We start from the raw sequence: 26,578 nt of genomic DNA, 5'->3' as shown, positions 1-26,578 counted from the left end.
CAGGAAGTTGCCACACAGCGGTTTGTCGTTCCAGCTCTGGTCCCCGCAGTGATGAGGAAATTGAAGAGTTCAAAATGAGAGTTTAATTCCACTGCGTTGAGTTGTTGACGGATGCAGTGATTCAGAGAGGTGTGATGGGTTTCAAGGAAAACGGGATTAAAAAAAAAAAAAAACTCCATGTAACAACACTTTGTTCACTAATGCAGATGGCTCCTTAAATAAACCGTTTTTCTGGAAAGTGAAATTGAAACATATACCCTGGGTTAATGGTATGAACAGCTGCCACATTTACCAACGGCTATTGTAGTTATTCTGTAGGGAAAGCACTATGAGCCTTTCTTTGATTTGTCTGTGATGGAAAGGCTTCATTCAAAAACGAAGAAAGTTATGAGATGAGAACAACTGAGGTTTTATGAACAATCCCACTACACATTCTTTCGTTGCTTCAGTGGTGACTCTGAATGTATCAAACTTTTTTAAACAACTAAATAATATATGTGACCACCCATTTTACAGCATCAAATCCTGTTGATCTTTTTAAAAATGGCTCGTATCGCATTTTACCCAACATTACATTATTTACTGAATGAGTGCTCCTGCAAAAATGTCCGAACACAAAACAAACTGCTGTACAATGAATGAAGAAAATGTGTCGGCTGGGAGCTGCTGCAGAGAATCCTGAACATATCCGGAAGGTGCTGAACAGCAGCATCCATTGGTTTCCCTGCTAAATTAACATGAGCTGCCATTGAGATAGGCGTTCATCCGTATCTCCTGGATGACCATCTCCCTGCGCTCGATCCTCTCCGCCCGCTCGGCCTCCTCGCTCACATAAATCTCTCCCTCCCAGTCGCATATCGCCTTCCTGTCTGCAGCTGAGATTAAAGAGCTTTCTGTTCGCTCTTCGTCATCATCTTCATCATCATCATCATCGTCGTCGTCCTGCTCCTGGCTTTTGGCCACCTGGCTAGCAGACTTTGGTTTGATTCTGTGATCTCTGGAGCGCTGAACTCCGCAGGTCACCCGCACTGATACAGCCAGCAGAGTGAGAATAAGACCCACACACACGCTGGAGGTGAAGAGCAGCGCTGCCATTTCTGGATGCTCTGTGGCGGGAATAAAGGAAGGAGATGTATAAAACATGGTAACGGGAATTTAGTAGTAGTAGAATTAAAGGTCACCTATTATGCAAAATCCACTTTATCATGTATTTTATACATAAACATGTGTCCCCTCTGTGTGAAGAGATTCTGTAAGTTTCAGGAAAAAAGATTCTGTCTTTTTGTCCTGATCCATTTATATAAAAAACCTGTCTGAAAATGAGCTGATCAGATTTTGCCCACTGTATGATGTCATAACGATTTTTTGGCTTGTGTAACCATTAGCCAATCACCAACCAAGGTACCCACCCTTATCACCTGAATCTCCTCAGCACCATTGTGTTCTTTGTAACTCGGGTTGCGGTCGGATAGTTTAAAAATCAGCTCCTAAGTTCTAACCCTATCGTCTATTCCTTGACCTCTGAGTGAAACGTCACGGGGTTAAGGGATAGTGGATAGGAGAATTCAAAAGGACTTAGGAGAAGAGACTGCGGTACTTTAGAGAATCCGAATGCACTTTCACTAACCGACGTGTTTATGATGCGCCAGCGGACGTCATTTTGTGCGTCTGCTGCTGTGGGGAAACTATGGAAACTACAGTTTTCTATACAGCGGACTACAACATGGATGTTCAATAAGAACGACGGGCTCATCTAGAGACTCTGCACCGTGCTCTGATGCTGTTGTTTTATGCTTTATGAACGTGGACAACAGAGAAACATATTCTTCATGACCAAAGTTGGTCATGGCTAAACGGATTGGTTGTACTTTTTACAGTATTACGGCTTCTACAGATGACGTTTTTTTTGTCAAAGCACTTAAGATATTCATTGCTATCGGGATGTTAAGAGCATTCCATGGAATATAACAAAAAGTGTATCTCGAGCCGGTTTCTGAAACTTACCTACCCCACCTTTAAAGGCATCAATCTGGTTCACAAATTAAGAGATTTATGGATACAGCTCTCAACACTCATGAAACAGAACTGTATATATTTCAATACTCCAAACACCATTAGAATATGCTCACAACCAATATTTTACTAATCACTCCCCTTTTAAACTGTTTTTTTTTTTTTACTGACATTGGAATTATTTTTTTATTTATTTTGAACAACTATATTAAATAGATGGAAATATTTGTTTACATAGACGACCAAACCGTTTTAGACCCACTGAGATAACTTAGACTAAAGTCTACAATCTAACTGCTCAGCGAGTCCTTTACCTCACTGAGCAGACGTTATCTCTCCCAGTAAATCTCCGTTAGCTCCGAGCTAGCACCACATGCTAGCAACAACCCCCGTAACTCTCTCTCTCTTTTTCTCTCTCTCTCTCTCTCTCTCTCTCACACACACACACAAAATGCGCTCCTGCCACACACACACAGACGCTCCTCCTTGACGATGACCGCTTGTGTAAAAAAAAAAAAATAAACACATTTGAAAAGTGGGGGGGACACAAATGGGATTTTGAAAAGTGGGGGGGACATGTCCCCCCTGTCCCCAGTGGAAATTACGCCCATGCCTTTAAGGATATGCTGGTTTCTGAGTAACCTTTACCTTTGATGTAGGTGTAGGTCAGGAGAGAGTTGCTCATAATGGCTCCTGAGTTGTCTGGCCTTCTTGACTCTTTTGGAAAAGGCTTCCTCAGATCTCCAGGAGGAACTGTTGTAATCATTATAATCAAAATGTGAGATAAAAGCACATTTAAAAAAAAACTAGAATTGCAAGAGATGGCATGATATGGCTACCTTTTTCTGTGTCCACAGTAGGAGTTGAGGTAGAGCTGAATATGTCAGGGTCTGCCTCTCTTAGTAAAGTCTGTGGTAGTACTGGAAGGAAAGACAGAAGAGTTTTATATTGTTGTGAACAAATTGATGCAGATTCTGTGACTGTGCAGGCTACGGGTGAATCTACAGAAAAACATCAGCACTCCACTTCCCAAAACCAAACCTTTGCACAAACCTGGCTGAGAATAATGGTGATAACCAGTCTACAAGGTTAACACACATTGTTCTTCTGTGCTACAAGGAGCCAGGCACAATAATTCTGTCATCCAGGCTGAATTGAAAAATCTACAACTTTAATACGAACAATGTTGCGGCATAACCTCATTGTCATTTGTGCCAATTACAGGAAGTTTACCAGGATGCCTTAACACACACATCTGAACTCACAGTGTACTATTCCCACTACTATGTTGTTGGGTGTGATTTGATAAGAACAGCAGATAAGGGTCCTTAATAGGAAGTTACAACATTCTGTCAATAAGTCCTGACATGACTTGAGCTATGTATAGAAACATATCACAAAAGCCTTTTCATATTTTGACAGCTCTCTCTAATTCCTCATCAGGCTGGCAATTGTGTCACGTGAATGGGGAGGTAGAAAGAGTCCTACCACAGGAATAGACCACGCTGAGGTACTTCCTGGTTCCGGGGAAGCAGGGGTCCCTGAAGGTCTGGTTGCTGACAACAACAGCACACTTGTGTTTGCTGTAGCAGGACGTAGACACCGAGTGCACAGCCTCGTGGTTCAGACACTCTGTAGGGAACAGCAGAGAGGAACTTAGGGAGAAAGTTACTGACTTGTGTGTGTGTGTGTGTGTGTGTGTGTGTGTGTGTGTGTGTGTGTGTGTGTGTGTGTGTGTGTGTGTGTGTGTGTGTGTGTGTGTGTGCGTGTGCGTGTGCGTGTGCATGTGCATGTGTGTGTGTGTGTGTGTGTGTGTGTGTGTGTGTGTGTGTGTGTGTGTGTGTGTGTGTGTGTGTGTGTGTGTGTGTGTGTGTGTGTGTGTGCATGTGTCAGTTGCAATAGCTGAAACACTAAATCAATGTTTTGGTTGTGGCTCAACAACTATGACATTTTCTTTTTTTGACTGCAAGAAATTGATAACTCAATAAATCTATGATAGTTAAATGTTAAGTTTGCTCATTCTAAAACATCCAATGTTCAGAAAACGTACTTAAAGCATTATTTTATATCAGTGTAAAGTTTTTATAGTTTGGAAAAACTAACAATTGACAATGACATCTGGCCTTTCTCTCATATCCTCTCATGAGTATTTCTTCACAGCAGACAATGATTGCTACAAGTGAAAGCACAAATAAATATAAAAATGGCACACTCAAACAATGCAATCATTACTGAGTTTATTATCAACACCTGTGCTTTTTCTGCAATGGAATGTCGGTATGATGTGAAAAAGCAGACTATACATGTTGGCTTGTATTTCTCTTTAATTATCCAAAGATCCCTACTTTTTGTTTTTAATGCAAGTAAACAGATTGGGGCTGATTTCTCCCACGGGACTTTTCCCCATGTGTCCATCTGCCAGGGACCTTTTTCACAGAAGACTTCTCGGCACTTCACAGTCGGTACAGTTGTAAATAGTCCAATGAAATTATAGTGGAATTCCATTGGACTGCTTTAGTTTCAGGGCCCTGGTATTGTGCATGTTTACTCACAGCCACAACACTGATAAGGCTTACAGGGACACTTTATTTACCTCTTCTTACACAGAGCCAGTTTTAATGTAACACCTGTGATTTCCTACTACTGTAAAAATGTCTATCAGAACACTGAGTATCTCGTTGACTCACCAAATAAGGGTGGTCTTGTCAGGTGTGAAGGACAGGTGTAAATCTGGCCCAGACTTCTCCCAAAAACAGCTGCATAGACGATCAGAACCTTTGGGCGCTTACAGCGCAGGATCATGGTCTCCCCCTCACACACCACGTGTCTTTTGTGTTCAGCTGAGCAAGTGGAAAAACAACAAAGATGAAGAGTTGAAGGCAGTGAATGCAGGGGGAGAGGTTAGGGTTAGGGAGGGTGAACTTTTTTTGCACAGCTGTGTAGCCATTTCATGCTCATCCACCCGTAGATGTATGAAAGAAACTCAAAGTTCAATAGGAGGCGATTTTACGATAACAAAAAGGTTGGGAAAATGGGAATAGAGCTGCTGGACTCACTTGGTTTACACTTGTAGTCCACATGGAGGTATTTGGTAGTGCCAGGGCAGGGGTCCTTCCCAAACAGCAGGTGGTTGACAGGCAGATGGCAATCTCTGCTGCTCTGACACTCCGACAGCATCTTCTGCACGGGATACACCAGGGAGAGTCAGCATTTACCAGCACACAGGATGTATTCAAATTCAATTAAACTCAAAGGTTGTGTTGTCGTATGCACATAAGCTACAGTGTAGAGTTGGCAATGAAATGCTTGTTCTGACCTGAGCTCCTCCAACAATGCAACATATATAATCAAATACAAAAAAAAAAAATAGTGCAAGAAGTCTATATACATGCAAATAGAATATGATATGTACAAGAAGAGAATATTAAATAAAATAATGTACATTAACACAAAATTAAATACGGTTTATTGCGGTGATAACTATTTATATAAATAAGTAGATTGCAAGATGACAAATAGGAATGTTTATCGGGGCACTTAACAGATTTATGTTATAATCCACAGTGCAAAAACAATGATGGCTGATGGACTATGGAAGATAGTTGGCTGGCCTTTCATCTAAGGGTAGCCACTACTAAATCAAACACATACGTTGAGAAAACACCTATACACGATTGAACCACTGAGGGTAAACAGGGCTGTATATCCAACACATAAAATGCACCTGTAGAGCAGTGAAAGCAGAGCAGCTGTGGTTGTGGGCTCTGAGCGGGGGGTCTGGGTCTGCTCTACACAGCATGGCTTCCCCACTCCCGTAGAACGCAGTCTGGATGGAGATGGTGGAGTGACGAGGGCAGTGCAGACGCAGTGGCTGTCCGTCACATGCCTGGGCAGAATGACTGGTGATGATCCTGGACAGGTAATCTGTCGCACAAAAGAGAATGCACATGGAAACATGCATTAAGGGGACCCTCCACCATGAAGTTCCATTTACTTACAGCTTGTGGAAATAGTACTCTGTGGCTCTGAAGAGAGCTTTCTGAAGCTTAATAATAACTTGAAGATATCTTTGAAAAAAGATTTACTTAAAGGGAAAAGATGTGTCATACACTTTGAAGCTTGGCCAATACAAGAGACTTTCTTGTTTGTTGCATTTTTTTTCTCGGTTTGTTTGGCCTCTTTGGCGCTCTGTTAGTTGTCTCACGTTGCTCTGAAAACTCAAATATCAAAGTGCTGACTGACAGATCTTTTCTCCTGGGTGGCTGACAACGCCAACTGGCATTCAACCTACGACGCACCTTTGTTCTGTGCAGATGTGATTCAGTTACCTTGTATTCAAAGTCACAAATCTTGAAATCTTTACATTATCAGAGAAAATGATTCTTGAATTGGACTAGACGGACAGTTGATAGACCAAATGCTGGAAAACCATTATCTGCATATAGATCGTTGCTGAGAATAAATGATCTCAAGCATTGTTGTCAGTTTCTAACCAAAAAAACAAACGTTACTCCTTTCAATGAGTCAATGTCTCTTTTACATGTGTGCGGTCCAATGCCAAATCTCAAGTGGGATTTTTGGGACAAAGTTAGGCTATTTAAAAACACTTGCAAACATGGGGAAAACCGACTAAAACTACCTTATCGATGACATTACACAAATATGTTTCACTACATCAATGTAGACTTTTTTATATACAAGAAGGGTTTATGTGATCTTTAAACAGTTCTGGGAGAAGTTCTCAGATCATGTACAACATATATATTTTGAATATGAATATGTTTATCAAAGATGGTGCAGCTAGTTTTACTGCAGGGTAGATATTCAATGTTATTCCAGGCAGAACTATAGTCTTATTTGAGTGTTGAACATATCATATCAAATCAATCAAAAATAACTAAAGGTATTAAATAAAGGTAGTGGGGAAGAAGTAAAAAGTAGCAATTATTAAAATACTCAAGTAAACAACAAATTCCTACAGTACTTGATTCAATGTACTAAGTTATTTACACCACTGTCTTTAACCAACACTATCCTCAAGTATGCTCTTCCCCCTTCCACTGCACCCCCATCCTCATCATCCTCCTCATCGTCTCTTACTTGAGAAGTCCGCCAGTCCCGTCATGCGTCTGGTCCCCAGGAGCAGAGTCAGGTAGAAGAGGCTGAGGCTCCAGTCTGCTCCGCGGCTCATGACTCTCTGATCATATTAAAGACACTCAAACATTCACTGAGTGCTGCAGGACTTCATTACAATCCATACAAAAGCGTCCTCTTCTTGTAGCATACGCATTATAAAACGTAAGGTTTGAAAGCCACCGCTTCTTCCATCGGTCTTGACACTTACTGGACAGAAAATGAAGCCCAGCGCGAGGTTAGAAATAGCTGCTGCGCAACAAGTTGGTCAATAGTGACGTGGGGTTAATCCGATGCGTAGTGATACTCCAGTCTGCTACTGTTCAGACCCGCACATTGTGTGTATGGACTCATGTGGGAACTGGGAGAATTTACAGTAGCAGCTGAGTGGGAATTATGGTGTGGGCGTGGCAGATACAACTATTTTAAAGGGAAGAGGCGCGACACATCCATGACGCACTGACAAAGACCTTTTTTATTTTTTTCCTCGATGAGGCACATGTTTACCTTCTGGATTATGGTGCTTTCATTCTGTGAGGATTGTGTGTGTTTCCTTCCCATCTTTCACAGACTGACAGGCCTATACAGCCAACTTCTTTGTGCATTGGTTAATTATATTTAGGTGGAGGTCATTATGTAGCCATTTGGGTCTCTTTTTTTTAAACTGTCTGTATACATATTTAATTATAATGTAATGCCGTTGTTTGATTTTAACATGTGCTAATGAACAAAAAGCTGTGGATATTTAAGAATAAACAGCCATATATATATATATATATATATAAATAGTTTTATTCCTGGAAGAGAAATAACAAATACTGTTACAGCAAGATGGCAACCCTTTAATTCAAAAATAGTGCCATTGATAAAAAACAAGTCAAACTGTTAATTATGCGTTGTCTCTGTGTCCCAAGTTAAGTTCAGTGGAGTTGCATCTTGATTCCTTTTATAAAGTATTGATGCCCTATCCGTCGTGCCTTTTGAATGAAGCAGGGGGCCTACTGGGTAAATTGCTCCCGGGCCCACATCCATGACCCCCACCATGGTAACCGGTCACTCTACATGTCAGACTGAGGCGCAGACCTACAACAGTCAAACTGACGGAGACGTTGGCCCCCACGCTCAGCTCGTCAGGGGGAAGACTGGCAGGGGGAGGAACTGAGGTGATATTTTGCATACAAACGGGACAACAGGCCCCCTAGTCACTCCCATTCTCTCTACTTTAGCTTTAGGCACCCAGGGAGTGGCTCCAAACCCCCTTTCATGTGCTGTTATCCCTCCAAAGCCTGTGGACATTTGCTGTCAAACTGGAAAAAAAAAGTTTCCTGCACTTTGTTTTTAAAGACAAGATCCAGCACATCATTATTAGATGCATGTCTTGTGCTTTTTGTGAAAAAGTCGTGACATTTGCAGTCTAATGTTAACCCAGTTAAAAAAACGTATGGAGTTTTGTCCAATTGTATGGATCATGACAACAATCTACATGTTGAATAAACAACATGTCTTGATGTGTACCAATAAGGCACCTTAAGATATTGGTATAGAAGACAATCTAAAACATATTGCAAACATATAATTCCTTTAAAATGCTAATTTGAAGACACTAAAGAAATACAAAAATATGTTTAGGCAAAGAGATTTATAAATTGTCTTACAAACAACCTTGTATAAAAGAAAAATATTCCCATGTTAAGTCACACCGCTGATCAGAAATCAGATAGTAGAAAATGAAGACAAAACATTTTATTATTGTTAATGATGTTTTGTAATAAACAGGAAGAGGGGGAGAGAAACCAAATCGGTCAAATGGAAAAAAAGAGGAATCATAATTAAAACTTTCTCGACTTAAATGTGTCTTCCAAATATAGTAAGTTCTTTATTAAAGCACAATTCCTTCAAAGTAACCACATTTCCTGTCTATGGAGGTTGCTTTATTCACTTACAACCTTCAAGAGAGGCAGACAGTCATGTGATTAGCTTGAGACACAGTGAAACACATTACAAAGAGGCACACAGCATAGACGTAGAAACAATGACTTTATTCTTTTTTTAAACACAGTAAATCTACAGCTCAAAACAGTAAAACCTTAACATTAAAAACATCATCACTCTAAATCAATATTCATCTGAAGTTGGGAATCAATTGCAGCCTGTAATTGAGGAAACACATTGGAATTAAAAAAAGAGAAAGCCAGCACCTCTCATCCATCTTTAAATAAACTATTACGATACTCACCAATTCTCTTTTTGCTTCTTCTATTTTCACTTGAGCAAGAGATGGGCTCTGTTGTGGATTAGAAGGGTAAGAACATACAGTTAAATACAGGCAATCAAGTTGTTTCGATATATCTATTTGTTGAACTGTAACAAGAAAAACACCAGGCTTTTTTACCGGGCTTAAGTCCATGTACGGCTTCAGTTTGTTCTTCAAAGGGATTATTTCTTGTTTCAGTGCTGTGGCGTCCTACAGAGAGAAAGATAAGACGACGCATTACAACCCCGGAAAGCAGAAGGTTTTAGGTTCTCATCACCATGGAGCTGCACTGTGTTGACGCGTAACAGCTGAAGTTACCTCAGAGAGCTGCACAATAGCCTGGTGGGTGAGAGACTTGTTCATGTTCCTGGATACCAGCTGAGCCTGAAGGATGGAGAGAAGAGAATCAAACATCCAGCCAGGCTCACACACTGAGCTCCGTCACCCCCGCTGTGATATTCAAAACATCCGGTGTTTCCTGACAATGATCCCGAGGGCGTTAACGGTTGGACTCGTCCGCAGCATCATCTCTGCGCTCCGAACCAGAGGCAGTAACGTGATGCCCTCTTTATACCCGGGTCACACTACAGTCGGTATTTATTATCAAACATAGTGAAAAGGACCGTGTGGGCCAGGGAGTTATTTGCTATTTCAAACCGCCAACTCGGCACATTTGGTATTTTGCAACATGATTAAGCTTTGAAACAATAATTCTACAAATAAAAATATGCCATGACCACGTTTCTCAACCTTTTGCAGCTGAAGGCCCACTCGTGATTGTAACAAAAAAAGCTGGCATGTTGATGTTTAAATGTAACTGGTAATAGAAATTAGTTTCTTTTCTTTTGGTCAAACCCTGAGCACATTTCATTAAAAAAGTATTCTATCATACCATCTGGCCATTTATTGATCTCTATTGCCCACTAGATGGCGCTGTAAGGCCCACTGGTTGAGTATAGATGACATTCCATTTTTAGCATCCTAAAGTTTACTGCTCTCCCAATGCTAGATACCGGAAGAGAGTTTTCAAAATGCCCTTTCATCACTCTACATGTTCTCATTGGAATTCAATTGGCTTGAGTTAATTGTCATTTTCTCTAAGGAGACAACTCATTTAAACCTTTTCAAGGAATTTTCAAAGATGGAAACTTTCCATGGGAATGAATGGGAATAAACTGGGAATTTTCTAAATTGAAGGTTGGCTCTTCATAGGGAACTTAAATATAGTTGGGGAAAGTATATTTTAGCATAATCTTGACTAAAACAAACAGATGCCATTCAAGTACACTTGAATATCCATGCCATTCCTCAATCACATGCACATAGCACACTGCTTACTGCATGGCTACTGAGACCACACCCCCTACAGGCACTGTGCATTCCTCCATCACATGCACACATTATTTCTTGTGGGGATTTTTGGATGGGGGGTGCATTTGAATGAGTGGTGTTGGGGGCATGAGTCAGTTTTAACTCGCCTTTCATGTTTTTGTTCTTCAATGAAACAAATGATTGTTCAATAAAATAATAAAAACGTGTTCTGTTCTACTTACAAATCAATCTGTTGAAATGTCATGTTTTTTTAAATTTTTTTTTTTTTTTAAATTGTATCATTTTGCATGGATGTCTTCTTATGACAAAACTAAATGTTTATAATAATAATAATAATAATAATAATGGATTACATTTTTTAATTAGAGCGCTTTTACAGGTGCTCAAAGCGCTTTACAATTGCATATTACACATATTAGACATGTAAATATCAATACTGTGGACATTACCATAGGAGCAAATGCGGGTAGAGTGTCTTGCCCAAGGGCACAACGGCCAGACGCAGTGGCGGCCGAGGCGGGTTTTGAACTGGAGTTCACCAACGCCCCTTGATTTGATGATCAACGCTCTAATCACTGCGCCAAAACCGCCCCATTTATAAACTTTATATTTATGCTTGGATATGATGCAATTAGATTACATTACCCTCAATTCCAAGTTAATTCCCATAAATTCCCATGGAAGGTTTTCAATATGGAATATTTCCAAAATTCCCTAGCTTAACTTCCCATGGAAATGTACCGTAAATGTTCCACCCCTTTGCAACCCTAATAGCAAGTTTCCATTAGTACAAATTGGCTTAACCAGAGCAAACCTTCCACTTAGGTATTAAGATTTGAAGCAAAACAGCTAGAAATGTAAAAACTCTTATATATGTTTTGAATTATTTGCATTTTCTACTTTTCTCCCCCCAGTATTTTAAGTATTGTATTATAAAGTCTGAACACACAAAATGATTTACCAATAAAGTATCTATCTATCTATCTTATCATTTTATCAATAGTAGTATACTGTTCGTTGACTTGGCACCACAATGCATTATGCAGCTCATGCATGTATGTATATGATTGAACCCCACAGCGTACCTCTGCCCTCTCCCGTCTGCTGCTGAGCTCTTTAGCCTTTGCCCTCACAAAATCCATGTTGAGCATTCTTTCCTCTGCTTTGGCGCTCTCCACTGACTGGCATTTGATCGCTTTGTTGACATCCCTGAAGACAATTAAAAACACAGATTACAATGACATACAGCAGCAATGTCTGTGTGTTTGTTTTTAGTATGAATATCCTCTGTATTTAGTTCTTAAACCTTCTTCACCCTTCAGCAAAGGGAACTGGGAAATTACACCCCACCACTATGTGCAATATAAATACCATTACCATCATTACAAAACACTCTGCTATATAACATGTGCAATATTATTATTATTAATAATGTTCGATAAATAACGTGCAATTACGTACTACCACTACGGTTTCTGCACTACTAGAATATTTACATGAATTATGTGACCATTATGTGACCGTCTACGTTTCCTGTAGTTATTGAATTGTTCTTTTTACAGTTTTATTATTATTGTGCTGCTGATATTTTTGTAACTCTGGCACAACAATTTCCTTCTGGATGAATAAAGTATCTTTTCTTACTCTTGTAGGTTGCTCCGCAGCACCAGAGTGGTCCCCAGTCTCTTCCTGAGGGCTCTGAGTTCCCTCTCAAGTCTCCTGTTGGACTTCTCTTCTTCCAGCAGTTCATTGGTGAGGTTGTTTACAGCTGGCATGAAGCTAGATAAGACATAAAATACAAACTGTTAAATCTCTCTTCTATTTTCTCTCTTTCATCTGAAAAACTACTGCGCAAAAAAACCCATTTCACCTTCCCAGTGATGTGTCTCTGACTCCAAGCACCATGGCATTGTCCACTAAAGCAGACAAGTAGTCAGAAGCGGGCTTTGAGACGCTTGAACAGGACAGACCTACGCCTTGTAGAAGAACATCACGGATATGAGCACCTGGGAGGAGGAAACACAGTTTAGATCTGTGAAAATAATGACGTGGAGTCCTTGTGCTGTTAATTAATGGACCATCTAACCATACAGTCAAAGGGAAGCATGTTTCACAATTAGAATTCCTTCCTTTGTCCCAACGGGGACATTTAAGTTATTATAACAGCAGAAGTAACGGACAGATAAAGTAAAGAGTATCAACATACATATTAAAAAATACCAAAGTAGGCACATGTTATAAATAATAAAAAACACAATAGGTAAAAAACAAAACAGATAAGTACATACTTCTCTTGCACTATTTTATCGGTTTTATTTGTTCTATATCCTATATATATGTTGCACATTTGGAGGAGCCTGTGACCTAAGTTTGTCATATCTACACTGTAGCTAATGTGCAAATGACAATAAAGCCTTGAAACTTGGTAATTTTATTTTTTTAAAGTAGCTATTTAACACATCAATTAAAGGTTCGTTACAAGTTGGGTCTTTTGGCTGTGGTTAATCTTTGTAATAAGAAAACATTGTAATCACTACAATAATTGCTGAGATCTAGGTAACAATATGTGCCAAAAAAGCTAAATGTCACTGTTTTTTTTAATTCAGCTGTGTCTGTTCCTCACCTTCAGCCTGATACTCTGATGCTTTCTGTTTGAGGTCTTCTGAGAGGAGAGCTGTGTCTCTGCACCGGGCTTCACTGGACTGAGCCAGCTGGAACAGGATGTCCACGGTCCTGGTGTTCACCTCAAAGTGAGGCACCGGCTGATCTCCAAACACCTCGCTGAGCCAGCTGTTCACCTGAGGACAGACATGACGCATGACACACAATGGTAAACAAAACATCACTAAGTTAACTTGCTCATGGTAGTAATACACTGAACACTACCTTACTGATCTTTTCACACATGACGAATGAAAGAGTGACCACATGAAGTTGTTCGCTTCATAAAACGTAAACAAAAAAATGCAGCTTTAAAACAAGTTTCAGCTTTCGCGCCCGGTCAACCGTTCGAATAACTTCCGGTTCACCAGCCAATGAGAATTTGATCAAATGTCCTAGCTACTTTTGGTGACAATAATGATTCACACTTTTTAAAGGAATATTAAAGATGGACAAGTTGAATAAATAAAAGCAAAAATATGACGAAATGGGTTAATACAAAACAAACAAGTTTTCGCTCTTGGCAAAGTTGTTCCGGTTCACGTTTCCCAAAGATAAGAAGCATATCAAGATGGTTAACGTCGGTTCTCCTGAAATGGAAAAGCTCCATGTAGGGATTATCACACTGACAAATATCTTCGTACAAATATATCAAAACAATTTGGAAACATGTTTTTTATTAGCCAGTACGGACAACACCAGGAAACACTGGGCACACTTTCAGATTGTTAGTTTTCCAAAAGCATAATTCGTCAAAGGTTGGTTCGTCACTATCAGACGAACGCGGAAGTACACACAAGTTATCATCTCGCGATAAAGGATCGTCGCTCTCCACTTTTTTTCAACCACGTTACCGCGTAAATTCAAAACAGCTTCATTTTGAGTAAATATTAGACATGGCGTCAAAAGTGAATTCGTATAAACACCGTCAGACATTTATAAATACAACATTTGAGTCCAGTACAGACTCCACTGCCGTCGAGGAAAAGTTGTTTGGCCATTCAGAGGAGGAAGACGACGGACCTGTGGTCTTCATCTGCGGGAAGTGCAAGCTGCCTGTCGGGGATTCAATGTCCTGGGATGGGTCTGAAGCGTCTGAAGAAGAAGAAGGACACCACCAGATAAGATTGAAGCGTGAGTATGGGGTTAGCCTGCTTATTTTATTCCTTTTTGTGTTGGTTCACATTATAACGTTACAGTTAACCAACTAAATATTTGGGTGAAAGGCTTTTCAAACTGCCCAAACAACATATACGTACGTAACATCTTATCCATCACTTCAACTGTTAGTGTGAACTTGGACGTTAGCAAGCAAGCTAGTTGGTGCAGTTTTATGAAGTCTATTAGAATGCTGCGTTCAAATGCAGTTGTTAAGGTTGGGAAAATAAACATATCGATGTTACATTATGAATACAATGCTGCGTTTTGTGCTGACATGTTTGTGATGTTTTGGTCCTAGGGGTCACTGACAACGTCGTGGTTGGAGAAGACACTCGCCTGCATCAAGTGAGCAAAAAGTCCCTCTGGTAAGAAGGAATAAAGTAAATACAAAATAAAAATAACATTTTAAAAAGCTTTGTCTATCCTCGTCCAGAAAACAATAAGGGAGACTTGTTTTTGGAGGATGATTCAACATAACTCGTCAATGTTACCTTCCCACAACCAAAATACTTCGTAGCCCATAATCATATAGTGTTAGCAGTTCAAACATACCTTTTTATAATAGGGTTACAAAATGGAAAGGACATTTTAAAGGTAACCTATTATGCAAAATCCACATGTTCATGTATTTTATACATAAACATGTGTCCACCTCTGTTTAAAGAGATTCAGAAAGTTTCAGGAAAAAATATTCTCTTTTTCTCCTGATCCATTTATATAAAAACCTGTAAAAATGTTGGCCACTTTATGATGTCATAACGACTTTTTGGCTTGTGTCACCATTAGCCAATCACCAACCAAGGTAACACCCCCCCCACCTTATCACCTGAATCTCCTAGAGCACCATTGTGTTCTTTTTAACCAAATATCTCTCAGAGGGGCGTGGGGAGGGGCTCCTTATTTTCATCTAACTTAACCGACAGAGAATCAGCACTTTAGAAACAGGGCTGAAACAGAGGGGATTATGGGTAATGCTGCAATGATCTGTTTGGTGTTTGGAACACTTAAGAGACATGTTTGTATATATCTGAGACCTATAATATATTGATGAAAAACAGTATAATAGGCAGAGATGGATTACTACTCGAGTGCCGATTTTCGTGACTCGACTCGGACTCGTGCCCTGATTGACGCGACTTGGACTCGTGAATTCTCGCGCACGATGACTTGGACTCGGACTTGGACTCGTGAATTCTCGCGTACGATGACTTGGACTCGGACTCGTGAATGTTCCCCCCCACGATGACTCAGACTCGACTTGGACTCGAAGCGTCCAAGTCGTTTTCTCTTGAGCCTGATGTCCTCTATCCTGGCGTGTGCACCTGTGAGGCGAGTTCACTTACTGGGCCCCGCTATTGCAGTCTAAAGATGTCTTAGACACAAAATGCTCATTATGTGGAACAAAGATTGAAGAGAAGGTTCCGTAACACATTACTCTAAGGATCGAGTTCAGACCATAGGCTGTCTTGAACACCATCATCAGAGTAACGTGATCTAATCAATGAATAAAGATTCAGCAGATAACACGAAAGCACATGGCTACTTAACATGTCATTTTGCATGCTAAGTAGCCATGTGCTTTCTGGGGCTTAATCTTTATTGATATAATTTAAACATTCACTATAATAATTGTAGCGTCCCCGGCTGAATGATGGTCAGACTCTCTAACCGATGGTATCTATTTATTGATCACCCTTGCTTGTATACAATCATTACCAACGTAAGAGCTTGTGCCCTTATCAGCCAGGTGCTAAAAACCCAATGTAACTATTTAGTATGTTAATGTATTCGTCATCTATCCATCATTATAGCATGTGTGTTTACACTGCTTCGTTGTCCATTGACTTCCGGTAAAAGTTCCTTCAAAATAAGAGTCACGATCTTATTACTATCAAAATAAAAGTGCAAAACGAAAACTTTACCATAAGAAAAATATTGGCATACAAATATAATCACTTCTCTAAAAGGTAACTCATTTTAAATATAGTTAAACATATTAAAGGTCATTTACAATAATATGAATATTAGTAATAAGCTTTATATTTGTATAGCACCTATTACAACAATTGTAGCCAAACTCGCTTCACAGCAGTTCAATAGACAGATTAGTGTAACATGACCGGGTAAAAGCAATGTAGAGGAGCAGCTACATTTCAACACGTATATCCACGAAGATTAATACATGAAGACTTGTGACTCAGACTTGACTCGGACTCTTCTTGGGTGACTCGGACTCGAACACGGGTAATGATGACTCGACTCGGACACCCCTTGGGTCACTTGGACTCGACTACGACTCTCCCTAGGTGACTCGGACTTGGACTCGAAGAGTGGTGACTCGAGAGTGACGTGGACTCGTGAATTGGTGACTTGACTACAACACTGATAATAGGAGACCTTTAAGGAAATGTGTTGTTTTTAAATGCAACCTGACTACTTGTTGGATTAAACCTGTCCCACTGTCTTTTTTTATCTCCTCTTCAGTCTCGTCGTAGATCTATTCTGTCGAGGCTGCGAATTTGTGCTCGGCATGGTTTACTCATCAACGCCTAAGAACCTGGACCACAAGAGATTAGCGTTCTGTTTCAACGTTGCAAACATTGACAGGTATGTTTAGGGCTGGGGTCATTAGTAGGAATGTTTAAATATTCATACATCAGTTTACATTTGTTCAATGTGAGTTTTGATCGATTTTCCAGGAGAAAGTGTTATGGTGGAACATGAATGGTGACTGTGAAACATGTTTTATATCTGTGCAGTTATTTTACAAATAAATATAGTAGCTATGCAGTAAGTTAATTGACTGCAGGTTGGGTTTGCTGGAATACACATCAACAACTGGAAGGCATAAGGAAGGAAAAGCAACACTTAAACCAAATCAAATGAGATCATGGCTGCAACTATCCATTTTTTCTATCAATTATTGGGATTTTTTTGGTCTGTAAAATGGTAAAACATGTCGATCAGGATTTCCCAAACTCAAGATGATTTCATATTTTGTCCACAACTAAAAGCTTTTCAGTTTACTTTCATACAGAGTAAATAATCTAGAAAAATATTCTTGTTTAAGAAGCGGGAATCAAATAATTGTTACTCCTAAAAACGTATTAAACCAATTATTTAAATAGTTGGCAATTCATTTAATAGTTGACAATAATCCATGAATGCAAGACTACATCAAAATTGTAAAGTCTTTTTTTAAACCAGAAGTTCAATACTACACCTCAAAATATGGCTTCTTCAAAACTGAATGTGACAATCTTTACACTTACAAACTGCACATTTAGCACCCTAACACTTTTAGCCCCCTAAGTTTACACTGTGAATCTTTTCCAGCTACGTGCTGGGCTCTGCCAGCCAGATGTTGGCAGCAGAGGGCCCCAAAGAGCAGCCAGTCACGCTGGAGTACAGAGGCGTTGTTGAACAGCAGCTGACAGAGGTGAAGGATTTCTGCTGCTTTTCTTTGTCTGTTGTTCCTGATATTACATCGCTCTCAGATGAAAATGTTAAACCCACTGATATATGCGTCTGCTCTTAATCCTACTATGATGTGTAACATGTATTTTTCCTCCAAAACGGGTACAGATTCATCCTTTCAAAATGGTATTGTGGTGTAAAAGTGATGGGAAACTTCAGATCTGTGCATCACATTATGAGTCACTGTTCTCTGTGTTGACAGTGCTCTCACATTGCGTTGGCGCTGCCCTCATTGATTATTAATGCTCAGGTTGTTGTAGTGGTGACATCAGCTCTGTTCTTGGAAACCCTCTGTTCGCTGTCGGGCAGACGCTTGAATCAGACATTACCTCATCTCACCGTGTCACCCCCTGCAAAGTGACTCATTTTACACTCCATTTTAGACTAGATTCAAACAAAAAAGCATATAAGTATATTTTCAGTAAATTGAGTCTTTAAACCCATATCAATGTATTTTTATAATTTTCTGTTGATTTTAAATTTCAATTCCTTATGACCTTTTAGTATAAGCATTATTATTATTATTATTATTATTATTATTATTATTATTATTATTATAAGAAGGCACATGTTTCACTGGACAGGTGTAGTGGTTCCCAAAGTTCTTCTTAATCACCCTTTGTTTAAATATATCCACAATGCACATATTGGCCAGTAGGTGGTGGTAGTGTGCAGCGGCGCTGTTGCACAAAGGACAAAAGCTGTGATGGGGAGCATGCGGAGGAATCTTTGAGTGAGGAAAAACATGTTGTGATCATGAAGTGTCTTTGTCCTATAGCCGGTATCTTTGTTTCACTTGGCAGCTGTTTTTTAATTTCTTACAGTTGGTACTATGAGGTGACTGATGTTATAATATTCATTGTGTCACTCAAGCAAGGAGTGTGTTATGTGATGACGTTATCAGGCGCACCTGTTTTTTTCCATTTGGTTAATATGTAAGTTGACGCTTAAATCTACCTCTGTATGGATGGAGATTAATCTGACTATGGGTATATGCTGATTGTATTGATGTCAGGTGGTGTTATAGCCATCATTGGCACATTGTAACAGGATTATGACGGCCCTTTTGAGAAGGTCATGAATTAAAATCAGGGCTTTCTTTCACCACATGTCTGTCAGCGGGATCTCATTATGGCTTTCTCACTGACGAGCTCTACTTTAATTTCTTCCCTCAACATTAAGTATTAGTTCCTGCCCAAAACTGTTCTGCCAGCACTCCATTTACTCACCAACATTAAAAAATAATGTAACAGCATTGTCATTGAATAAAATTCTATATATTTTTTTAGCCTAGTGAAATGCTTCGGTGGCAACAAGTATCAAAGCAGTCAGTCAGAAAGCTGCTGATAAGCGTTTTACACATTTTATATTCTTTAATTTGAGAAAGCACCGATTATACTCCTGTGACATTTATATACAAAACAAGAGATGAAATTATTAATAGTCTTCCATTACTTTCTCAACAAAGAAATATTCAAAGTCTTCCATTACTTTCTCAACAAAGAAATATTCAACAACCGTTTTGGAAATGCTACTATTACTCTGTTGAGTACAGGTTACTGTTTCTGGTACATGTTACCGTTTCTAGTTAATATAAATATTATAATATAAACGAGTTGAAACACCTTTTTGTTTGTTTGTGTTGTTGGTACATAAATAGTTTTCTCAACAAGCAATTTAACTTCCAAAACTGTTTGCAGACATTTGATAGAGTTATAAGAAAATCACAGTTGCTGCCCTATTTCTTTTCTTGTATACATTTCTTAAAGTAAGGTTCTTTTGAAATTAGTAGATGCGACTGCGGTTTTGTGACTATTATCAAAATGTTAAATGATACCCTGTCTGACTCTCCTTGCCCTCAGTTATTACTAATGTATCGGATAAAGGTGCCGCCATCGTTAATGTATTCTGCCTGCCTGCCTGTCTGTCTGTATGCCTGCCTGTCTGTCTTTCTGCCTTTCTGTCTGTCTTTCTGTCTGTTTTTCTGCCTGCCTGCCTGTCTGCCTTTCTGTATGTCTTTCTGTATGTCTTTCTGTCTCTGTCTGTATGCCTGCCTGCCTGCCTGTCTGCCTGTTTGTCTGTCTGTCTGTCTGTCTGTCTGTCTGCCTGCCTGTCTGCCTGTCTGTCTTTCTGTCTGCCTGCCTTTCTGTATGTCTTTCTGTCTCTGTCTGTATGTCTGCCTGCCTTTCTGTCTGTCTGTCTGTCTTTCTGTCTGTCTGTCTGTCTGTCTGCCTGTCTTTCTGTCTGCCTGTCTGCCTGTCTTTCTGTCTGCCTGTCTTTCTGTCTGCCTGTCTTTCTGTCTGTCTTTCTGTCTGCCTGCCTTTCTGTATGTCTTTCTGTCTCTGTCTGCCTGTCTGTCTGCCTGTTTGTCTGTCTGTCTGTCTGCCTGTCTGTCTGTCTGTCTTTCTGTCTGCCTGCCTTTCTGCCTGCCTGTCTGTCTCTCTCTCTCTCTCTGTCTGACTGTCTCCTAGACACTTGTTTCGGTGCTTCATCTTGTAAACTCACTGACCTGTCTCCCCTTCTCCCCCTCTCTCCCCCCCCGTCATACCCATCCACGCCTGACTGCTTTCCCTTTGGGTTTCGTCACTCTTCTTCCCTGTTCCCCCTTTCCAATTATCTGCACTCCACCCGTCTTTCTTCCTTGCTGCTTCCTGCTGCTCCCTTCATTTCCCACCTGTCCAATTTCTCCTTAATTTCTTCCCCATCCCTCCTACTCCATCCTCACTCTTTCACTATTGTTTCTGCCCCTTCTTTGCTCTTTCCACCCCTGCACCTTTTAACGCTTCCCCTTGTCTCCTGTCATTCCCAGATGAAAATGCTGGTCATGTCCATGGCCCAGAGGCTGGAGGATATTGACGCCACCCTTCAGGACTGATGCGAGCGATAAACGTCAACGTGTCTCGTGGGAGCGATGTCCAGGTGTTGAACGTGACTCCTCGCCCCTACCTTTTACATTATTGCTTCCTCCACTACATTTAATCTGGACCACATTCCTTCAGTAATACATACTGTACCAGCTTCACCTTGTATGTAAATAATCACACACACACACACACACACACACACACACACACACACAGCTTCCTCTCCGGCATCCCTGACGGTGAAACAAAGACCGTCTGCCCATGTAATCAATCATGTTGTCACCTCAGCTCCTGTGGCTCGTAGCACAATGTTCTCCGCCTGTTGTGGTACACTGTGAGCAGAATGTTTATTTGTGCAGGATTTCATCAGGCAGTCTGCAGAGTCAGCACAATGTCGTATTGATCTGGCCGCTCCAGGCCACACACACTTTTTCTTTGTTCCTCTCTTCCTAAAAGCAAAGAGCCCTTAAGGATTGCTGGATATATGCTTTTTCATCTCCATGTTGTGGTCACATGTTAACAGCATTTGGTTAATTTGTATTGGAAAATACACAGATTTTAATTTGGGCTGCATCCCTTAAATCTTTTGCAATTCTTTAATTTAGGAATTATCCAGACTAAACTCCGCCTTTTTTCCAATATGACCAATTTGTTTTTAATATATGCACTCTTTATTTGTTTTGTTTATTGTTGTAAAAGCTTTTTTTTTTTTGTATAATAAAGTATTCAACTGTTTCCAAAAAAAATAGATATTATTTTCAAAATGCATTTTAATGTCAGTTTCAGTTTTAATTATCAGGTTCATATTTGTAAATGTTTCTTTGACTTTGTGCCAGAAGATAGTTTGGATCATTGGCCCGTCCTGCTGTGTCTCTAATTAGAAGTATTCATTGGACTTAGGAGTTAAACAGCATGTTTCAGGTGTTTGGGGTCAAGGGAGTGTTAAGGGCTGAGAGTTTGTTTACCATCTGACCTCTAATGTGCCTAGCAACACTTTCTAGCAGGCGGGAAAGCGGAGACATGCTGTACCGCTTGCCCTCCCTCACCCACGAGGTTTCATCAGCCTCGCAGAACAACAACAGTTCGAAACGGCCAACCAGCACGCTGTATCCAAGGGCAGGTTGCGATGGCAACTGAGAGCACGTGCTACGCTGAGTGCCTGTTGCCATCTCGTCACCATGTGCACCGCCGGAGGAACAGCCATCCAGCTCGCTGGCCGGCACGCCTGTCAACAGACGTTATCCCCCGCTCATGCTCAGACTTACATGGGGGAGGAGTCCTTAGTGAACACACACACCCCCCCCACACACACACACACCCTAATCTCTGTGTGATGTTTTTCTCTCTGCTAACCCCACCCTTGCCCATCTTTCTCCCTCCCCCTCCCTCTTATTATCCCCTCCCTCAACTGCTGGGAAAAACAACAAACAGTCAAAACAACAACAAACAAGCCGGCGTGGTTTCTGTTGTTGTTGCTGGTGGTGTTGTTGTCATTATCCAGTCCTCCCTGAGGTGCATCCTGCGCTGAGAGTGTCTGCTCCCGGCTGGTCCACTGCCCAGATGTGCACTGTTGCATCCTGGGAGATGCTCATGTTTGTGCGCTCCATTCACAGCAATTAAGCTTGAAGGCTATAGCTGTGTTTTAAAGTCAGCACTCACTGAATGTTCTCTGAACTCACTTAGCTGTTTTATATATAGACCTGGTGTTGCTGGATGCATTGCACTTCTGAGTGAAATGATTGCACCGGTTTCTCCCCATTCACCCCTTAACTCTCAACCAATCATTACCAGTCAAACCAAGACGAGTGTAGAAACACACACATGCATCAGTCGGTGCATCAACACATTCTACAAGCACTCGGGGACAAAGGATGAATAATGCAGAGGTAGTGTCTGAGTGAGAGTCGCCTCCCCTCTTTCCCTCCTTTTCACCTTACCCAAGCAATAAGGAAGCAATGTTGCCATGGAGGCAATGAAGCCTCGGCACGCTATCAGCCAATTACAGCTTTCCCTGTGTGAAACATGGAACCAATGGCTGCTCGCCCTGATGCTGCTGTTGCCACAGACACTGAGATCCTATTGGCTGAGCTCTGCTCTTTGATTGCATTTCTGATCTCGTTTTTGAGAGCAAACATATCTCAAGGAGTGCCACCTGTTTGCCAACTTACAAAATATGTTGTTTTTCCCCCCGAAATAAAAGGATTAATTTGTGTGAGAGAAACATTTTCTGTTTTAGGGCTTTTAGAGACTTGTAACAAAGTGAGCAATGAGGAAAGGGATTCCTCATATTTAGGTGTCAATTGAAAAATGGAAAAACAACCATCATTTCAGTTATACAGGGTTTACTCTTTAATTTGATTTAACTGCAATGTTCTGCCCTCCCAACGTTTGATTTGGTTCCCCCTGACAACAGGACCCCACCCCACCAGTTGGTAGTGTTTGCTCATGCTTGTTTATGACCAGTTTCTGGGTTAACTCTTTATTATATTAACCCTGTTTTCTTTTAATGTTCCATCACACTCTCTGATTGTTATTATTCACATGCGCTGTGCACGTGCATTTCAGCTCCAGTAATTTTATGCTGCTGCAACAAAAACAATTTCCCAAATTGGGATCAATAAAGTACCCTCTTATCTTATCTTAATTTACGAAAAGGAAAGTCTAGGACAGAACTCCAATTTGTTTTTTTGACTCATGGACATTCGGGCAAGACGCCCTTTTTCAGCTCAATTGTATCATTTGTGTTATAAAGGTTATAAACAAGTGTCTACGTAAAAGATGTTTTATGAATCATATCAAGTATACTTTATAGGGAGTTTAATCCTCATTTATGTTTCCAAATATGATATTAAAGGGAGGTGTGTTGTGCAGTGGGTTGTGCGTTGGAGTTGGGATCAGGGGGTCACAGGTTCAAACCCCACTGCAGTCAGCACGTCGTTGTGTCCCTGAGACACTTCACCCCAAATGTCTCCTGTGGGGATTGCTCACAGTATTGAGTATGTAAGTCGCTTTGGATAAAAGCGTCTAACAAGTGACATCATGTAATGTAATTAAACTTTATTATTATTTTTAAACTACCTTAGTGAACCCAATTTCCGACCTAATTGATCTCCTGCTCTACTTTTCCTCACATGGCTGGTTGTTTGACATGTTTCACCAGAATCTTCTTTAAGTCTAAAGTCATTAAGACAGTCTGGTCTCATCGTCATCTTTCTGTTTGTGTGGCACAGATTAGACGGCAGGTCAATTACTGAACCCCTCCGTCTGGAAGGGTACATTTCTCAAGTTAATCTCGGGAATCAGTGGGTGTGTAACCTGATCTCGGGGTCAAAACGTACCCCAGTCTTGCTTTACTAACGGCACCTCATGGGCGAAGCGTGAACTCTGATAAGCCACAGCCTTCTCTTTTCATTAATCACCTTCATCTGTGTCTGAGATCGAAACAGGATCGAGTCAGTCACGAAATAACCCAAATCCCCTCTGAGTCATCAAACCTCCTTCTTCATTAGAAACATCTGCTTGTTTATTTACCACACGTCTTTGTGTACATCGTCTGTCAGGAAGACTCTCTACTCCTCTTCCTCTGCGAATGTGGGGAAGGGAGTTGTTCTGTGCGGTGGAATCAGGATGCTCAGATTTTGAGCGTGTGGTGGAGATGCACACTCCATGGTGTACGGCACTGTGAAGCAGGTTAATTAGTCTGTTTTTCTCAGACACAAAGGCTCGGCCCGTTGCCAGTGACACCCTGTGTGAGTGTGTGTGCATATATGTGACGAGATGGAGACTGAAAACAGGATTAGTGTCATCAGGATAAGCCTGAACAGACTGGCAGAAATAGTATCCTAATGTAAAGTGGTCAGTATGGCCTGTCGTTAAAGGTGATTTAAATATGAAAAACTGATTTTGATAGTGTATGATGAACATTAATGAATGCTGTCATTTCATTTTCTTTCTAAGTTTAGAAAAAAAGTCCACTTTTCTCAAATATTAAGCATATTTCGGCCCTCGTATTGATCATGGGTCTCAATCTAAACCCAATGTTTGTCAATTTGTGATGACAATCATTGTAATCAGAAGACATCTCATATTAATACAACAATATTAACAGATTATTTTCACCCAGCATCCCAAATATTTCGGAAATAGTTTTGGGGAATTTGACTTACTGCTTTCTAATATTTTGTAATAATAATAATAGATTTATTTTGTTAGCGCTTTTACAGGTGCTCAAAGACGCTTTACAGATATAGTGAAAAGAGAAGAAAAGAACAACAAATAAATATATAGGCCTATAGTTAAAGTCAAATTAAAATCAAGCAATACGAAACAATCACACATTAAAAGCCAGATTGAAGAGGTGAGTGTTTTGAAGGTGGTGAGGTCAGTGCAGTCTCTGATGGGTTGTGGGAGTGAGTTCCAGAGGAAGGGGGCAGCGACGGAGAAGGCTCTGTCCCCCCAGGTCTGGTGATTGATGCGGGTGGGGATGGATAGGAGGCTATGATATAGCCTACAATATTAAAACTAAAGTCCCCTGATATGATTTATGTGAAAGATTTCGGCTTATTGCCCATGCTGGGACGGCATCAGTGGTGTTTGTTTATCACAGGACTTGTCATTGTTACTTGACCTGTTTACACACAGATTAACGTCAAAATAATCTGTGGGTCAAGGAAAAATAATTTGCTTTCTTTATCTCTTCAGTATGGATTCCTCCAATAATGCTACCTAAGATTACATATTAATAAAAACAATTGCCTCCGCTCCGCAATCAGAATCCTCAAAAATGCAGACACTGAAATTCTTTCTTACATTTTCATTATTAATACGTCTGTCTGAAGCATCTTCCATTCCTAATGTAATATATAAAATGTACAAAGGTAATGCAAATGGTAATTACATTTATGGAGTGACAAGTATTGGTTTTGTCCATGCTAAATATTTAAACTTGACCTTGATAACAGATGGAAGCAGCAAATCCTCAAATTAAACAAATTATATTATATTATTTCCAATATTATATTATTATGTATTTTTTGTATTTTCTGCTTTATAAATGGAAAACAATCAAAACACTGATTACTCTTCTGCGATTATGCAGTCTTTTGAAATGGTTACAAAAATAGTCCTCAACACCACATGGATATGTTTCCTAAAACGTAAACACCTCATTTTTAGTAGCTCCTCCTGGTCAGTCTGTGTGTGTGTGTGTGTGTGTGTGTGTGTGTGTGTGTGTGTGTGTGTGTGTGTGTGTGTGTGTTCACAGGTGTCCCCCAAAGAAGCTCACTACAGGTATGATCTGTACACACCCCATGGCGTACGCTATCCTTTCGCCCAGCGCTGTGGTTAAGCCACAGTACCCCAGACCGCCTGGGGATTTTCAATAACTGTCTGTCTGTTTTTGGTAAACAAAAGGCTCCGGTTTTAAAGCATTTTTGAGCCACTCTTGCCCCTTGGCCTTTATCGGCTTAGCCACGGCGATTAATCGGACAGCCCTGTTTGTGTTGTCCTGTGCCCGGGTGTTTGTCTCAGAGCTCTGGTGATCCCCCTTCTTTGTCTCGTGTCACCCAAAGGGGTTTATGATGGGGGCCACAGCTGAGTAGATTAGTGTCTACTGTGTGTGTGTGTGTGTGTGTGTGTGTGTGTGTGTGTGTGTGTGTGTGTGTGTGTGTGTGTGTGTGTGTGT

General features: G+C 40.5%; 3 protein-coding genes across 5 annotated transcripts; 1 reads left to right on the top strand and 2 right to left on the bottom strand.

Moving 5' to 3' along the window:
- Nucleotides 1-385: 385 nt before the first annotated feature.
- eva1c (eva-1 homolog C (C. elegans)) lies at nt 386-7,521 on the bottom strand. 2 transcript variants are annotated; one of them, XM_034099390.2, is made up of 8 exons: nt 7,114-7,521; nt 5,738-5,937; nt 5,070-5,193; nt 4,701-4,853; nt 3,502-3,645; nt 2,853-2,933; nt 2,662-2,766; nt 386-1,106 (listed from the first exon to the last, which is right to left on the bottom strand). In XM_034099390.2, the coding sequence occupies exons 1-8, from the start codon at nt 7,202-7,204 to the stop codon at nt 733-735; spliced, it is 1,272 nt and encodes a 423-aa protein (XP_033955281.1). In that variant the 5' UTR covers nt 7,205-7,521; the 3' UTR covers nt 386-732. The 2 variants fall into 2 exon arrangements, with proteins under 2 accessions (XP_033955281.1, XP_033955283.1); XM_034099392.2 differs by having other exon boundaries at nt 5,070-5,190.
- A 1,645-nt stretch (nt 7,522-9,166) lies between these two features.
- On the bottom strand, nt 9,167-13,727 carry haus1 (HAUS augmin-like complex, subunit 1). 2 transcript variants are annotated; one of them, XM_034099224.1, is made up of 9 exons: nt 13,619-13,727; nt 13,356-13,530; nt 12,603-12,738; nt 12,377-12,511; nt 11,818-11,941; nt 9,719-9,784; nt 9,539-9,610; nt 9,383-9,430; nt 9,167-9,296 (listed from the first exon to the last, which is right to left on the bottom strand). In XM_034099224.1, exons 1-9 carry the CDS (start codon nt 13,637-13,639, stop codon nt 9,252-9,254), a joined length of 822 nt encoding a protein of 273 aa, XP_033955115.1. In that variant the 5' UTR covers nt 13,640-13,727; the 3' UTR covers nt 9,167-9,251. The 2 variants fall into 2 exon arrangements, with proteins under 2 accessions (XP_033955115.1, XP_033955114.1); XM_034099223.1 differs by having other exon boundaries at nt 13,624-13,727.
- Nucleotides 13,728-14,150: 423 nt separating this feature from the next.
- Nucleotides 14,151-21,588, top strand: mis18a (MIS18 kinetochore protein A). Its single transcript, XM_034099225.2, has 5 exons — nt 14,151-14,527; nt 14,853-14,919; nt 17,039-17,161; nt 17,891-17,993; nt 20,841-21,588. The coding sequence occupies exons 1-5, from the start codon at nt 14,290-14,292 to the stop codon at nt 20,904-20,906; spliced, it is 597 nt and encodes a 198-aa protein (XP_033955116.1). The 5' UTR covers nt 14,151-14,289; the 3' UTR covers nt 20,907-21,588.
- Nucleotides 21,589-26,578: the final 4,990 nt, after the last annotated feature.

The sequence above is a fragment of the Pseudochaenichthys georgianus genome, chromosome 14 (assembly GCF_902827115.2).
Source record: "Pseudochaenichthys georgianus chromosome 14, fPseGeo1.2, whole genome shotgun sequence".
NCBI lineage: Eukaryota > Metazoa > Chordata > Actinopteri > Perciformes > Channichthyidae > Pseudochaenichthys > Pseudochaenichthys georgianus.
Note: the sequence above shows the minus strand (reverse complement) of the source record. Positions and strands in the feature narration are given on the sequence as shown.